The following is a 15,190-nucleotide window of genomic DNA, read 5'->3' on the forward strand; positions in this document are numbered from 1 at the left end:
TGGGACAAAAAAGTATATGAGACTTTCATCTCCAATTAACCAGAAAAAAGGTAATTTTCACAAAAAGAATTTATAAATATAGAAGCCAGGCAACAAAGTTGAAGCTAGAATAATAGAGTATCAATATCAGCCTTCCCTATATGAAAATCTACTTTAAAAACAATGGCTAATGAAGAAATAAACTTTTGTAACTTTCTTGCAAAAAAAAAAAAAAAAGATCTAGGAAGGTATTAAAAGCACAATGCGTTTATTTAAACTATTACTTTTCATAATTCAATGAATTTATCACAAGTTAATATTTCCATTCTGTTATCTTGCCAGGCAATACAGTAGTGTCACATAAACTTTATATAAAAGTATGGAAGTTAAAAGTACAACTAAAAACAGTTGTGACCTGTGTGGGAGGACTATTTGCATTCTTATCCTATTGTTGTTCATTTTTTCTCTATTTCACGGTCCTCTCAACCTTGTACTTATTTTTGTTTTAGGGCAAACAGAGCTTCTCCTCTAACCTGCTCCACTGCATGTCCCACCACACCATTATTATTATCATTTCTGTTGACCCAGTGGTACCTGTCTACCCTGTGCATTGCAGCAGGCCTATAACCCTTAGGGTTCCTATGGGCAGCATGATAAGCATTGGCTATGAGGCCCAAACTGCCACCCACCATTCTCTTTCTATAGGGGATGAAGAATGAAGGTTGGAAGGGCTGTTTGAAGATTTCAACCTAAAAAAAAAAACAGAAATAGAGAAAATATGATGAATCCAGAACTAATATCTAGCTCTAACTACTAAATATAAACCTAGAGACATAAAAATATATGCATATATGGAAATTGCATGGACATATCACAATGACATTTTACAAGAATATGTGCTAATAAAATATGAAATTACTATGAATCCACACATCCGAAGACTTTCAAAAGCACAAGGAGTACAAATTAATAGAAATGAAAGGAAAAAACTCTCTTTGGAAAACTTGGCAGCATTTTATGTGCCTTAAATTTAAATGAAGTTGCTTTTAACTTAAAGTAAAACTAATTCTTCAACTAAAATGAAAAACAAAACACCTTTATTTCAAATGCATGTGTATTCTTGCATTTTCCCCCTACCCAACTCCCTCCTGACCCTTGCCAGCCAAATTCAAAACTGCTTAATCCTGATCTCTAAAGGTCAAGATCCCTAAAGATTCATTGTAAATAAGCCATATGACTGATACAGACACTTTGAAAAGACACTGCTATAAAAAGAATTAAGCTACTACAGACCTGATCACTAGATGGAAAAGGCTAAGTCTAAAAATAAAGAACAAATATTTGACAGTTTTATACATATGTGTATTTGTTTGTATGTATATTTGTTTGTATGTATATTTTAGAAACTGAACTAGAGTTGCGGCTCAAGTGATTGAGGGCCAATCATGAACAACACAGCTGAGCAAGAGGCACACACCCTGAGCTCAAGTCCCAGTACTGCTCCTCACAAAAAAAAGGGGGGGTGCTGGGAAGGTGGCTCAGTGGTAAAGTGCTTGCCTTGCATGCATGAGGCCCTGGGTTCGATTCCTCAGCACCACATAAGCAGAAAAAGCCAAAAGTGGCACTGTGGCTCAAGTGGTAGAGGGCTAGCCTTGAGCTGAACTGCTGAGGGACAGTGCACAGAGGCCTAGGGTTCAGGCCCCACGACTGACAAACAAACAAACAAACAAATAAATAAATAAATGGAAGAGTGGAAAGAAAGAAGTGAGGGAGGGAAGGAAGGAGGGGAGTGGAGGAAAATATTAGACAGTAATACAACAAGGGATTAAAATACCTTCTGAAGTATAAAAAGCCTGTGAGGCAGCAGGCTTGTGTGTTCAAGGCTCAACTGGGCTATATAAGGATACCATGTCTCAAACTGACATCAAGCAACCAAAAAAAAAAAAAAAAAGAAAAAAGAAAAAAAACGCTAATCATATTATTTAATCTGAAGGAATTTTAGACATAAACCTGTGTGTTTAAAATGCTGTGGGAAAAAAAAATCATGTAAGATTCTATGAATATGGTTGTGGCACAGAAAAGATTTTGCAAAATATAATCATGAGGGTTTTTTCATTTTTTTAGTTTCATTCTTGTTTTTGTTTTGTTTTTGTTCATTTTTTTTGTCGGTCATGGGGCTTGAACTCTGGGCCTGGACACTGTCCCTGAGCTCTTCAGCTCAAAGCGAGCACTCTACCACTTCAACCACAGCGCCACTTCCAGTTTTCTGGTGGTTAACTGGAGATAAGAGTCTCACAAACTTTCCTGCCCAGCCTGGCTTTGAACCATGATCCTCAGATCTCAGCCTCCTGAGTAGCTAGGATTACAGGCATGAGCCACTGGCGCCTGGTTTGTTTCATTCTTTCCCATGTTTGTGTGTGTGTGTGTGTGTGTGTGTGTGTGTGTGTGTGTGATTTTTTTTTCCCACAGTGAGCACATCTTTTTTATAATTAGAATGGAAAAGATATATAGAGAACCACTTGACCTGATAGATGCTCTTGGGGTTGATGACTTTAGGAATGGCCTGAGGTTCCCTGCTACAACCTTCTTCATCAGAGGAAGTGCCAGAGGAGTAATCTAATGTGGCTCTATTAACAGCATAACTGATTTTTTGAGACAGTTCCCATTTCTCCCATCTGCCTTTAAAAGAAGCAATCGTAAAGGGATGGTTTTTCTCACCATACCTAAGTAGGAAAAAAAAAAAAAAGAGTCATTAAGGATTCAAAACTTCGCGCCAATTTTATCTCTAATCTTCTCTGAAACAATACGTTAAATTTTAAGAAAAAAATTAAATGGGATAGATCAAGAATAAAAACAAATCAAAGGATACTATGACCTGCAGCTACCACATGGCTATAATTAGTAAAGATATTCTGTAAGCGCTGTTTTGGTGGATTATTCTAAAAAAAGGGGAAGAACAGTTACTTTTGGTTCAACTAGTAGACTGAATTGTCCCTCACAGTAGAAAACCCTTCTTCCATCCTGATATTGCCTACAGTACTTAGAAGTTTGTCTGCAAGTTTGCAACAAGTTGCAGTGATTAAAGTCACATTGGAAATACTCTGCAAAAGTCTTTGCACTTGCCTCTCCATTCACTCCTAATAGAGGTCTGAGTGACCACCATGGAAAAATCTTAACCAGCAGTGTCCTTGTTCTGAGGAGCATCATCTTTCACAAAGCTATAGAGAACAGGTTAAATAACCTTAAAGTTTTTAGGAGCACATAAACTATGAGATTACTCACCTACAGCATACTTCAAAGGGATCCACCCATATGGTCATCTCCTTAGGAAGTCCCAGGTGAGAAAAACTCACGTTACTCTCAGCACATGCTCTTTCTAAAAGGGGCTCTTTATTTGGATTATTTATCCTGATACACCTTGGGAGTAGAAAAGGAAAGTAAATGAAGACATGATAATGGTTCCAGAGCTGGAAAATCATATTGTGGGTATACTATTCAATACCACAATTCCCTCTTTGCTCCTATCTTTCCCCCACTTTCTCCATCCTTAAAAGTGGGACTGAAGCCGAGCGGTGGTGGCTCACGCCTGTAATCCTAGCTACTCAGGAGGCTGAGATCTGAGGATTACGGTTCAAAGCCAACCCGGGCAGGAAAGTCGGTGAAACTCTTATCTCCAATAAACCACTAGAAAACCAGAAGTGGCGCTGTGGCTCAAGTGGTAGAGCGCTCGCCTTGAGCTGAAGAGCACAGGGAGAGTGCCCAAGCCCACACAGTTCAAGCCCCATGACAGACCAAAAAAAAAAAAAAAAAGAAAGATAGAAAAAGTGGGACTGAAACATCCAACTTTTCATAGAATGACTCAGAATGAGTATTGTATGCTTAAATCACAGATGTTCAACGTATCTTTCTTGGCAAACACAAGTTAAAAACTGTCTAATCTACCTCACATAAAGTCTATTGTCATTTACCACATCTCTTTCATTCAAGTCCATATTCAAACAAATGAACGAGAGCCCATAAAACTTGCATTACTTGTATACAGACAACAAAATCATTGCATTTTCCTCGCAGGTGTTATTGCTTATGGATTCCTGTCCATTATCCCCTCACGTGCCAGCTCTCACCTGAACGCTTGCCCTTTAGAAGGGCATCCAGGATACCAGTGGCCTCTGTATTTTTCAAACAACACTGTCATCAGCTTCTCTGCAAAAACCTCCATTTGCTGTTTACTCAATTTTTCATGTTTTTTCACCAGTCTTGTGACAAAGAAAACTGCTGTGGCAATTTCATCTCTCATGATTCATAGTCTATGAAGGGACCCAAAGCCTTTAAAAGCAAGAAAAAAAAGCCACAAAGAAACAAGGGTTTAATTTATTATCAATATAAAATTGCCATTGGTAGTCTTATATGCCTTAAATTTAAAGCAAATCATTTGCCAGAAATAACTTCTTAGTGAACTAAACAAGCACATAAACACTGTCAACAAAACAGCTGAGAATAGCAATTCCTCCCCTCGCCCATCTATAAAGAAAAAAATGTATTTTAAAAACAACGCTTTCATGAAATATCATTATGCAACTTAAGTATCAAAGATCTTAATGTGGGGCTATAAATTACATGAACCAACGCTTTTTAAAAACATACTTACAAAACGTAAAACATTTCAGGTGACAGCAGTTTGAAAATGTGGCTTGCTAAAGGTGCACACTTGAAGATTAAGCAAACAGGTACTATACTGCCAACAAAATCTTAGATACAACAAAAAGTGGGCCAGTTAGATAACCAGCACACACTCTCTTGTGTTACCAACTTTAGCCCACACCTGTTTTGTGAAGGTTAGGCTGCAGTTTATATATGCCTAGGCCCTAAAGGCTGATTGGTAGTGAGTGTTACACAGGTGTTACCCATTAGGGTAAGCTCAGAGCGTTTCCATGATTGCATCAAATTGCTCTTTGGCGAATGGAGAATGGCAAATACAAGTTAGAAATCATCACCTCACATAAGATCTATTGTTTTCTTTTCTTTTTTGGGGTCCGACTGTGGGGCCTGAACTCTGGGCCTGGGTGCTGTCCCTCAGCTCTTCAGCTCAACGCTAGCGCTCTACCACTTGAGCCACAGTGCCACTTCCGGCTTTTTTTCTTTTTTTGCTTATGTGGTGCTGAGGAATCGAACCCAGGGCCTCATGCATGCAAGGCAAGCGCTCTACCACTGAGCCACCTTCCCAGCCCAGATCTATTGTTTTCTACTACATTGTCTTTTTCTTTTTCTTTTTTTTTCTTTTCTTCCCCCTTCTCTCTCTCTCTCTCTCTCTCTCTCTCTCTCTCTCTCTCTCTCTCTCTCTCTCTCTCTCTTCCTTTCTTTCTTTCTGACACTATTTGGGTTTGAACTGAGGGCCTCAAGCCCCTATTAAGTAGCGTTTGCTTTTTTTTTTTTAAGTGTTTTAAGACTTTCAAACTGGATTTGTATCTTCTATTTTTCTGTTAACATTTTATCTTTAATGACATAAGAGTTAGGAATGTGACATTCTCCTTCAACATCCTAATACCCTCCCCATTTATCATTTAACTCTATATAATAAGGGGTAACACTAACACTGATCAAGATGCTTTGTATTGATAAACTGCTTTGCTGAATGGTACCCCTTTGTACAACTTCTTAAAGATCATTAAATAAATCAACATAGCTTTGTCTTGGGTCTTTAACAAATTATGGTCCTTATATTGACCACACACATTTATTTTTTTGCCAGTCCCAGGGCTTGAACTCAGAGCCTGGGCACTGTCCCTGAGCTTCTTATGCTCAAGGCTGGCATTCTACCACTGAAGTCACAGCACCACTTCCGGCTTTTTCTGTCTATGTGGTACTGAGGAATCAAACCCAGGATTTCATGCATACAAGGCAAGCACTCTACCGCTAACCCTCATTTCCAGCCTGACCACACACATTCTTTACTAAATTGTTTGTAGAATAAATGGACAAGATCTGAATTTAGTCTCATTAGTTTCCCAAGGATGAGTCAGTTGCTGCTTGGATTGCTTGCTCACAATGTAGATTTTTGCCTTACCCCAGGTCTGCTGAAGGGAAGGCATGATAATCAGAATTTAACAATTGCCCTACATGATTCTAATACCTATTAAAATGTAAAAGCCCCCACACTGACATATGTAAGTTTTTACCACTCATAATTAGTGGTCACTCATTTTCTTCAATAGCGAGAAAGAATTCACTCTCAAGGAAACCCTTTTCTTTTATAAAAAGCTCTAAATACTGGTCAGTTCTTCCTTCCTCTGTGCAGCCAAGTCCACCTCTTCGATTTTCTACGTAAGCAGCCTAGATTGTCCCTCTGGAACTGTACAGGGTATGGTATTAGAGGGTATCTAATCCTCCTCTGCGTGTGATGTTTTGAATACTAGCTGTTCAGCCTTCTGAGTCTTCTCCCCTCTCTTTCCCTCTCTTTTCCCTCTCTCTCCCCACCCCTACCTCTAGCTGGTGACTCACATCAGGGTGAGCTTCAGCAATCCTCTTTCAAATTGCATGGTGTCCTGGAGGGAAAGGGGCAGACTTCCACATAATGCTCAGGTGCTCCACTACTACAGACCAGCGTGGAACTGTCACTACCTTGACTCAGGATACTCAGTATTATAGGAATCAGCCTCAGGTGCCCACTGAAAAGGCCTAGAACCAAATCTACCACTCATTTTGTGGTCTCTACATTTCCCATTTAAAAAGAGAAAAAAAAAAGTCTTTATCCAGGCACAGTGGCTCCTGCGTATAATCCTAGCTACTTGGGAAACAGAGACTTGGAGAGTTGTAGTTCAAGGCCATACTAGGCAAAAAGTTAGGGAGAGCTCACGTTAACCAACAAAAGCTGAGCATCGTGCCCCATACCTGTCATCCCAGCTAAAATAGGAAGCATAAGAGGATTGATGTCCTTGTCAGCCTGAGCATAAGTTTGAGACACGATTCAAAAACATTATTAGAGTGAAAAAGGATAGAGTACCTGACAAATGAGCACTCAGCAGGGAGTGGCTGGAAGATCTTGAGTTTGAGGCTAGCCTGTGCTACATAGTGAAACACTGCCTAAAAAGATAAAGAAAAAAAGAGAAGACAACAACAGCAGTAGAAAAAAAAACCCACAATGGATCGTGTCAAAAGATATATAAGCCAACATGATGAGTCCCTGTTAACTCAAGGGAGTCAGTTTGAACAATCCTAGTTCCTATGGAACTCCTTCAAGTCAAATACAATCATCCTCCAACAGCCAAAAATATCAGATGCTTATGGCTCAGAAACTGTTGGCCTAAGGAACTGTCTCACCTGAAGTTATTCCCATTTTCCAAGGCCATTGAAGCCAATGTTAGAATATAAGAGCTGGTCCCTCTGTCTCAACTTGCAGCAACTCTGAAGAGCCATTACACCATCCCGACAGCTTCCCATACGTAGGCCATGGCCTCTGTTGCCACTTAGTCACTAATAACCTCTCTCCTGACCCAGTTGTGTGTTCCTCATTGTGTACTCTCCAGACCACTCCGCAATAAACTCTCCATATGCAACTACCTTCTCAGAGTCGGTTGTAAGGAACCTAGTCTAAGGCAGCTGGTACCTGGAATGTTCTATACAAGGAAATAGATCCTAAAATAGGATTTGGGAGCTGGCTTATTCACTTGCAGGCTGGAATAAACACCTCATGACTACTGATTGTAGAATGTGGATCTAGATAGCTCCCAACTAGAGGTGAAGTGATGTGATCACTAAACTCTGAACAGTGATAAACTGAGATGAGATATAGATACTAGAGGCTGTCCAGGCCATTATAATAGCTTTGATTTTTGAGATGTATGAGAAATAGCAAATGTTAAGGACTATTAAAATGGATGGCTGAGCATTTTGATCTCTACAAACAACAATTTAATGTTTGCCTAAGTTTAGATCAATCCAGTAAGTATTCTAAAATGTATACTGTATGCCCAGACATACGAAAATAAAAGTGACACTCAGACCTTAACCTCTTCTGCCTCCAGAGTATTTTATTTCAGCTGTTCATGTTTCCCCTTCCCATACTACACTGCAGAGGTTCCCAAACTGTTACACTTGGAATCACCTCTCAGCTCCTGACATTCTGATTAAATTGGTAATGAGTACAACCTGGGCATCAAGATTTTTTTTAAAAAAGCTTTCTCACTGGTTGTAAGCATTTATAAGATTATCTCTTTGTTGCTTTGTATGGACCACAGTATAACCCCTGCTTTCACTATATTTGATGTCAGTATAACTTGTGGAGGAGATGGGGAAAAACCAGTTGTTTAAGGATACAGGTGGACCTGTTGCAACAATGAAAAGTACAAGTTGTCATGTCCAAAACGAGCTTTACAACGTCGGTGCGGGGGGGTGGGGGGAAGGAAGGGGGGGGGGGAAGCAGAAGGATTGGGATTGGGGGGGAGGGGGGAGGCTGGGAAGGGATGTGAAGGGTAAACCAAAGGAGGAGGCTGCAATGCTTGGTAAGAAATGTACGCATTATCCTGCCCATGTAATTGTAACCCCTCTGTACAGTATGTTCACAAATTAAATTAAATTAAATTTAAAAAAATCACTTAGACAGATGTTGCTTAGCTATCAAGGAGATTTTAAATTATATTTTATATATTTGATTACTCAATAATGCCTTAAATTTCAAAGAGATTATGATGATAAAATTGGATCATTTATGTTCATCTTTTGCTGATGTATCTTTTGCAAAAACATATTATGTTAGAACTGACAAAACTGAGAACCAAGACAATTTGCTGCATATTACTGAAATAAAACTTGCTGTGAGTTGCTCATGACTGTAATCCTGGCTACTCAGAAGGCTGAGATATGAGGATTGTGGTTCAAAGCCAACCTGGGCAGAAAAGTCCATGAGACTCTTATCTCCAACTAGCAAAAAGCTAGAAATGGCACTGTGGCTCAAAGCACAGAAACTCAGGGACAGTGCCCAGGCCCTGAATTCAAACCCCAAGACCAGCATACACACACAAAAATTTGCTTCTGAGTTAAAGGCAACATATATATTAGCAAATACACAAATTTTTCCCTTGAGGCTATTAGCATTTGCATTTACATTAAGAAATTAATTGTATCAAGGTGTTTAATAATTCCTTCATCACTACATCTTCCCAGATGACATATTGTTCCATAGCATTTGAAGTTCCTTAAGTACATTAACTGATGAGGCTTTGCACCCTCTCTTAGTATTATTTTTTGCAACAGGCCCAAGCAGGCCTTTGGTGGTATAAATGGAATAGTAGAATAACAATGTACTTAGATTTCAGGAAAGAACAACCAAATAGAAAGTAAACATCACACAAGACTTCCTTTAGTTACATGTTGATGATTTCAAGTATCTGATCTAAACCGCCTCCTCTACACTAATAATAACTACCATTCTGGTTGATTTTTTTAAAATTTGTTGCCTGGTGCTGGTTCTAGTGTTTGAACTCTGGGTCTGTGCTTTTTTTTTTTTTTTTTTTTGGTAGTTAATTAGAGATAAGAGTCTCACAGACTTTTCTACCAGAACTGGCTTCAAACTCAGATCTCAGCCTCCTGAGTAGCTAGAATTATAGGTATGACCCACCAGCATCCAGCAATCCTTTCTGTTTAATTAACATTCATTCATTGATTTCTCACAGATCACCTAGTACACATTAAACACTTCAAGGTATTGAGATGGTAAAACAGAAACACACAAATTTTCCTTTCCAGAGGCATATTATAATCTAGAGAAGGAAACCAGATGTATCTACCAGTGATAGTTACAATACACACTTCAAGAAATGGGATTCTTAAGCCAGGTGTTAGTGGCTACTTGGAAGGCTGAAATCAAGAAGGTCAACATTCAAGATCAATACATGCAGAAAAGTTTATGAGATCCCCTTCTCTGCTCATAGCTGGGCACAGTGGGGTGCACCTGCCATCTTATACTAGGTTGGAGGCTGAGATAGAAAGGAGAAAAGTCCCCAAGACTTCATCTCCATGGAGAAAAGCTAGATGCACTGACAAGAATAACTTTAGCATTGAAATGATTAAAGAGCTCAGTGGAAAGCCAGTATAAAAAGACCAATCATTCGCTGAGAGAGTTAAATACTAAATTTTCATTGGCCACTAAACATCCAGGCAGTTATTTTCATTGAAAGGGCATTTTAATATTCAACCTGGGCCAGCATAAGCCAACCTTGTATTTAACTTAGAAGAGAAAATGCTTAAATTTGAAAGACAAAGAGCATCTCTCCCACTGTCTTTGTATAATGTCTAAAATCCCCACAATTAGACATTTATTCCTTTAAGGCATGTGTACCACTATACTCACCTGATAGGGGTCTCACTTTTTGCTCTACCTGTCCTCAAACTGCCACCTTCCTCATCACTACCTCCCAAGTAGCTGGGATTATAGGTGAGAGTGTGAGTCACCATGCCTGAGGTGATATGATTTCTTTATGGCTTAATCAATCTCCATTGTGTAGATATACCATATTTATTTCATCTACTCATCTATTTCATCTTTCATCTACTCATGAGCACCTAGGTAATTCCATATCTTTACTATTGTGGATATCTTTTACTATGCGGATAAGCATACAGAAATACCTTTCGTACGCTGACTTTATCAAATTAATTTGAAGATATCTAAATTGAACATTAAAGTTGCTAGACTTCCAGTGTAATAATTACTTTATGATCAGCTCTATTTGATTTCTTCTTTAGCTAAAATCCATGTCTGTAAAGGAGAGTATATTTTTTGGTAGCAGTAAGCAAGTAGCCATTTTATAAAACAATGAATTGATTCTATGACTTGTACATAAACTCAGCCCCATTAAGTTCAAACCAAATTTGAAGAAAGTTACATTAATTGTCAAAACAAATTTTCAAATTTCAAGTTAGTAATATGTTTATATGTATAGCACACTACACTAATATAATAAATGTATATTGATAGATATATCAGTACTCTATACTATTATAATTAAATGATGAATTCAAAGTACAATGAAAGTATAGCAGAATAGTATTTTTTTACTAATGAAAGATGTTAACTGTAGAGTAAATATATTAAATATAAAAGAAGTTAGGATGGAGGAAGGATTAAGACACTAAGGAACATTTTACCCAGGAGGTAGGGGTGACAGGAAGGGCAAAATGGCACAGGTTGATGAAGAATAAGTCACTGTACCTCCTGTGAAGAAAACTTCAACTATCACTTTAAGACCACGGCTAAGTCTCTCTCTCCAGTTCTGGCTTCTTTCCAGAGCTCCAGCTTCAGATATCTAACTCTACCACCACCACCATCCTCTTCTATAACCAAGAACTAGACACGTCTAGACTTAAACGCATCATAATTATCCTCTGGCTACATTTATACCCCTTGATCCCTTTACTTGTCATTGCAAACTAGAAGTTAAGTCTCTTCACTGTAACCCTTCACCAGCTCTGGTACAATTTCCTTCACAGAGTCTCTCTTTTTCATCTCATATTTCTTTCATCACATCACTTCATACCTAGATTTATTAAAAATACTTTCCTAAACTGATTTTCAGTCTCCTCTTCCTCTGCTTCTAATCTATGTTGCTTTATCCTCCATAAAACCACCAACACATTGCACACATCAGAAAAATGAGATTAAAACTCCCTGGATGAACACTGAGGGTTCTACAAGTTCTATCCCCTAGTTGCGGGCCTCTCTAACCTCATGTCTCCAATGGAGACATGCTCATCGCATCTACTTGGCTATGTACGTTACTAACAACATGAATTTTCTGTTTTTTTTTTTTCATAAATTGCTCTGCTATGAAGAATATCAATTCTTCATCTTTGTCACACTTTTTCTTCTAGACTCTTCAATCCCATGTTTTTCATGCAGCCTTCTCTTTGTCCCAATCTTGGGCAATTTTCCTTATCCTTTTTGCTAAATGCTGGTAACAGTGAAGCTTCCACTAGTAGTCAGGATTCCTGAAGCCCTTACTAACCTAACAATCTTTATACTCAAAATATTTATATGTGATGTAATACAGTGTTTCACTGACGCATTAATAATATAAATGAACAACTCATATATTACTGTCTTATAGAGTGTTAATAGGATTAAAGTGATTTAACTATCATAACTAATTATCTAGGCATACAAATTGTTTATCCCTCCACACTTTGAGACTGTTCTCTAAAGATGGAAAATAAGCGACCATTTGCTTCTAGTTCAGAAGCCCTAACAAGAATTACAGCCACTTGAATTTGTGAAGCCTGATATGTTAGAATGTTTCTGATGTAGCTAAAAGATAAATTAACATTTTTTACTAAAAGCAACAGTATTGATTAATCAATAAATATAAGCAAGAAGCTAATTAAGAACCAGTGCACTCTTCCTAATGAGAGTACAATGAGATGGAGCCAGAACTATGAGACTGGAAAAACTGCTGGCAGTTCATTTTAGCTCAAAAGAATATCTCCTCTCCTAATTCAACAGCCTCATTGATTTCTAGTTCTTCAAAGGCACAAAATTGGCTTCAATTTAGTCTTGCTTCAACATATAAACTAGTTCCTAAGTATACTATCATGAAATTAATCATGTAATCTGACATTTGATGATCTATATAAAACCTAACACATGGCTTTAGATTTCCTAAAATAAATTATTCACTTAAAACTCAAGTTTAAAAAGAAGCTGCCAGAAGTGGAGGTGTGGCTTAAGTAGTAGAGGGCCAGCTATGATTGAAAAAGCCAAATGAGAACGCAAGGCCCTGAATTAAAGCCCCAGTTCTGGCACCAAAAAACTAACAAACTACAACAAAATAGTAACAACAGTAATAATTTTTTTAAAAAAACTCTGCTAGAATCTAGTCATTTCTTTTTTTTTTTTTTTTTTTTGGGTCCGGTTGTGGGCCTGAACTCTGGGCCTGGGCACTGTCCCTCAGCTCTTCAGCTCAAGGCTAGCGCTCTACCACTTGAGCCACAGCGCCACTTCTGGCTTTTTTCTTATGTGGTGCTGAAGAATCGAACCCAGGGTCTCAAGTATGCAAGGCAAGTGCTCTACCACTGAGCCACCTTCTCAACCCCGAATCTAGTCATTTCTGATCAATCATATTATTCACTTTTTCCTTCCCTAACAGAATATGGTGAATGATCAGATGATTGTGTTGTGCGTGTGTTAGGGGGAAGAGGGTGTTGTCTCCACCTTTTGTAATTCCCAATTCCCATCATCCTGGTCTTTAGGAGTGGGAAATTAAGCCAATACAAATTTGCTAAAGCTACAGTAGAAAGTATTTGTTTTAGATACTCTTCTCTGTTTCCTACTAATCACTAACCTACCACCTCCTTAGAGCTTCCCCATCTCCCTGATCACCAACCGCCCAGAAATAAAACAGTAAACAATTCTCCTGAAAGGTGCCTTCCTGGTGCTGTCTGAAATAAATGCAAGCCTCTGTTGGACATTTTAAACACCACAAGCATTCTTACTTAGATTAAATCACGGGTCTCCCTGGTCTCCAGGCATGCCTAGACATGACCCACAGAGGCAAGGAGATCCTTTTGAGTTTCTCTAGTAACTGCAGGAGGAATCAACAGCAACCCTAAAAACAGAATGCTTTTCCCCCCCAAAACTAAAGTAGGCCACACACATTTTTATCGTTATTTTACTTTTTTAGTTGTACTACATACTAAATACGCTGCATTTAAAAGTTACTTTAGATAATTTTCATATTGGTTTTTTTTTAATTACCTCTGAAGAAAGTTTTAAAAATTGAGTTTTCAAGACATCTAATGTAATCACCACCTTGGATGGCAGCAATCCAATTCAGGTAAGATTATTTAAGATGCAACTAAAATAGCTTTAAAGAAACAGCAAAGAAGGAGGAGGATTAAATATTAGATTGGGTGAAAATGACTATCAGAAAGAACTGAATTGTTTCTAGAAGTATAACTTCACAAAATGTATAGGCTTGCATGTTGTTAAGGGAATGTGGGTTATTTGTACTTTTGTTTTATTCATATACATACACTTAAATGCATATGAGCAATTTATAGGATGTATTGTTATAACTTTGTGCTTCTCCCAAAGAAAGGATGAATTAGTAGAAAACCGTTATTTGTGAATGATGTCTCTTATGAGCTAATTTTACAGTCAGTTACTTCAGTTCTGTCTGGTGAAGACAGAACTATGTCTTTGGCCAAAAAAAGAAACATACTGTCTTTCATATTCAAAGATAATACTATAAGTTTCCCAAAACTCATTCTTGGGAACTTCTCCCTGTATCTTTAGAGTTTGAGTTTGGAATTTGTGATGAACAATCGGGATCATCAATTCCTATATGCACGTTAGTAGTTACATCCAGGAGATAGTTGTTGGATTTAGAGAATTAATTTATAGATAGGTGGGTGTCCTTTGTAAAAAGCAATTTATAGCTAAGCCTTTAGTGCCAACAATGAATTTTACTGGGTGAAGCAAGATCATTCTACTGGAGCTACTTCCAACTGAGTTCCACAGTGTGGAATCAGAGAATATTAATTATTCACTCCTGACTCATTCATTAAAGGAAAAGTAGAAAGAAATATTAGTAACAATCATCCAGAAATCCTGTCACTGTCTCCTTGCCCAACCTACTCCAAATACAAACACATCTACATCTTCAAGTGTAAAATTTTAAGGACAGGAAAATGTAACTCTTGGAAGACACTGTTTCTCAAGTCCTCACCAAATCTACTCTTGGTTTAGGACTCTCTTCAAGCCCAGGCCTGTGGCTCATGCCTATAATTCTAGCTACTTGGTAGGCTGAGACCTGATGATCGCAGTTCAAAAGCAGCCCTGGCAGGAACCACATCCTGAAGCTATGGTTCAAGTGGTAGAGTGCTAGCCTGGAGCAAAAGAGGTCAGGGACAGCACCCAGGCTCCTATCAAGCCCCAGTACCAGCACGCGCGCGCGCGCGCACACACACACACACACACACACACACACACACAAAGGCTCTACTAAAATCTCACCTATTACAGTTCCCACTGACACCCTCCCCTTCCATTTTCACTAAGGTCCATTCAGTTTGGTAACTATATACTGTTTAGATTAGTGAATAATACATCCCCACCTACACTGTCCCAGGCTGAACTCAAGCAGGTAGGATGAATGTCCTTGTGTCAAACATACAGTTGGCATTTAAACAAATATGTGTTCAAAGTAGGAATCGTTTTTGC

The 15,190-nt window shown here is 38.4% G+C and overlaps 1 protein-coding gene across 1 annotated transcript in view; it reads right to left on the minus strand.

The window, feature by feature from the left end:
- Window positions 1-473: 473 nt before the first annotated feature.
- Btg4 (BTG anti-proliferation factor 4) overlaps window positions 474-15,190 on the minus strand; it is a 45,891-nt gene continuing 31,174 nt past the window's right edge. The window contains exons 3-6 of the mRNA XM_042682711.1: window positions 4,104-4,286; window positions 3,262-3,396; window positions 2,504-2,702; window positions 474-728 (exon numbers count right to left, since the gene is read on the minus strand). Of these exons, the coding sequence (XP_042538645.1) occupies window positions 474-728; window positions 2,504-2,702; window positions 3,262-3,396; window positions 4,104-4,276 (762 nt within the window). The 5' untranslated portion in view covers window positions 4,277-4,286. The remainder of the gene's footprint in view (window positions 729-2,503; window positions 2,703-3,261; window positions 3,397-4,103; window positions 4,287-15,190) is intronic.

The sequence above is a fragment of the Dipodomys spectabilis genome, unplaced genomic scaffold (assembly GCF_019054845.1).
Source record: "Dipodomys spectabilis isolate Male_0828 unplaced genomic scaffold, ASM1905484v1 ptg000076l, whole genome shotgun sequence".
NCBI classification, from domain to species: domain Eukaryota; kingdom Metazoa; phylum Chordata; class Mammalia; order Rodentia; family Heteromyidae; genus Dipodomys; species Dipodomys spectabilis.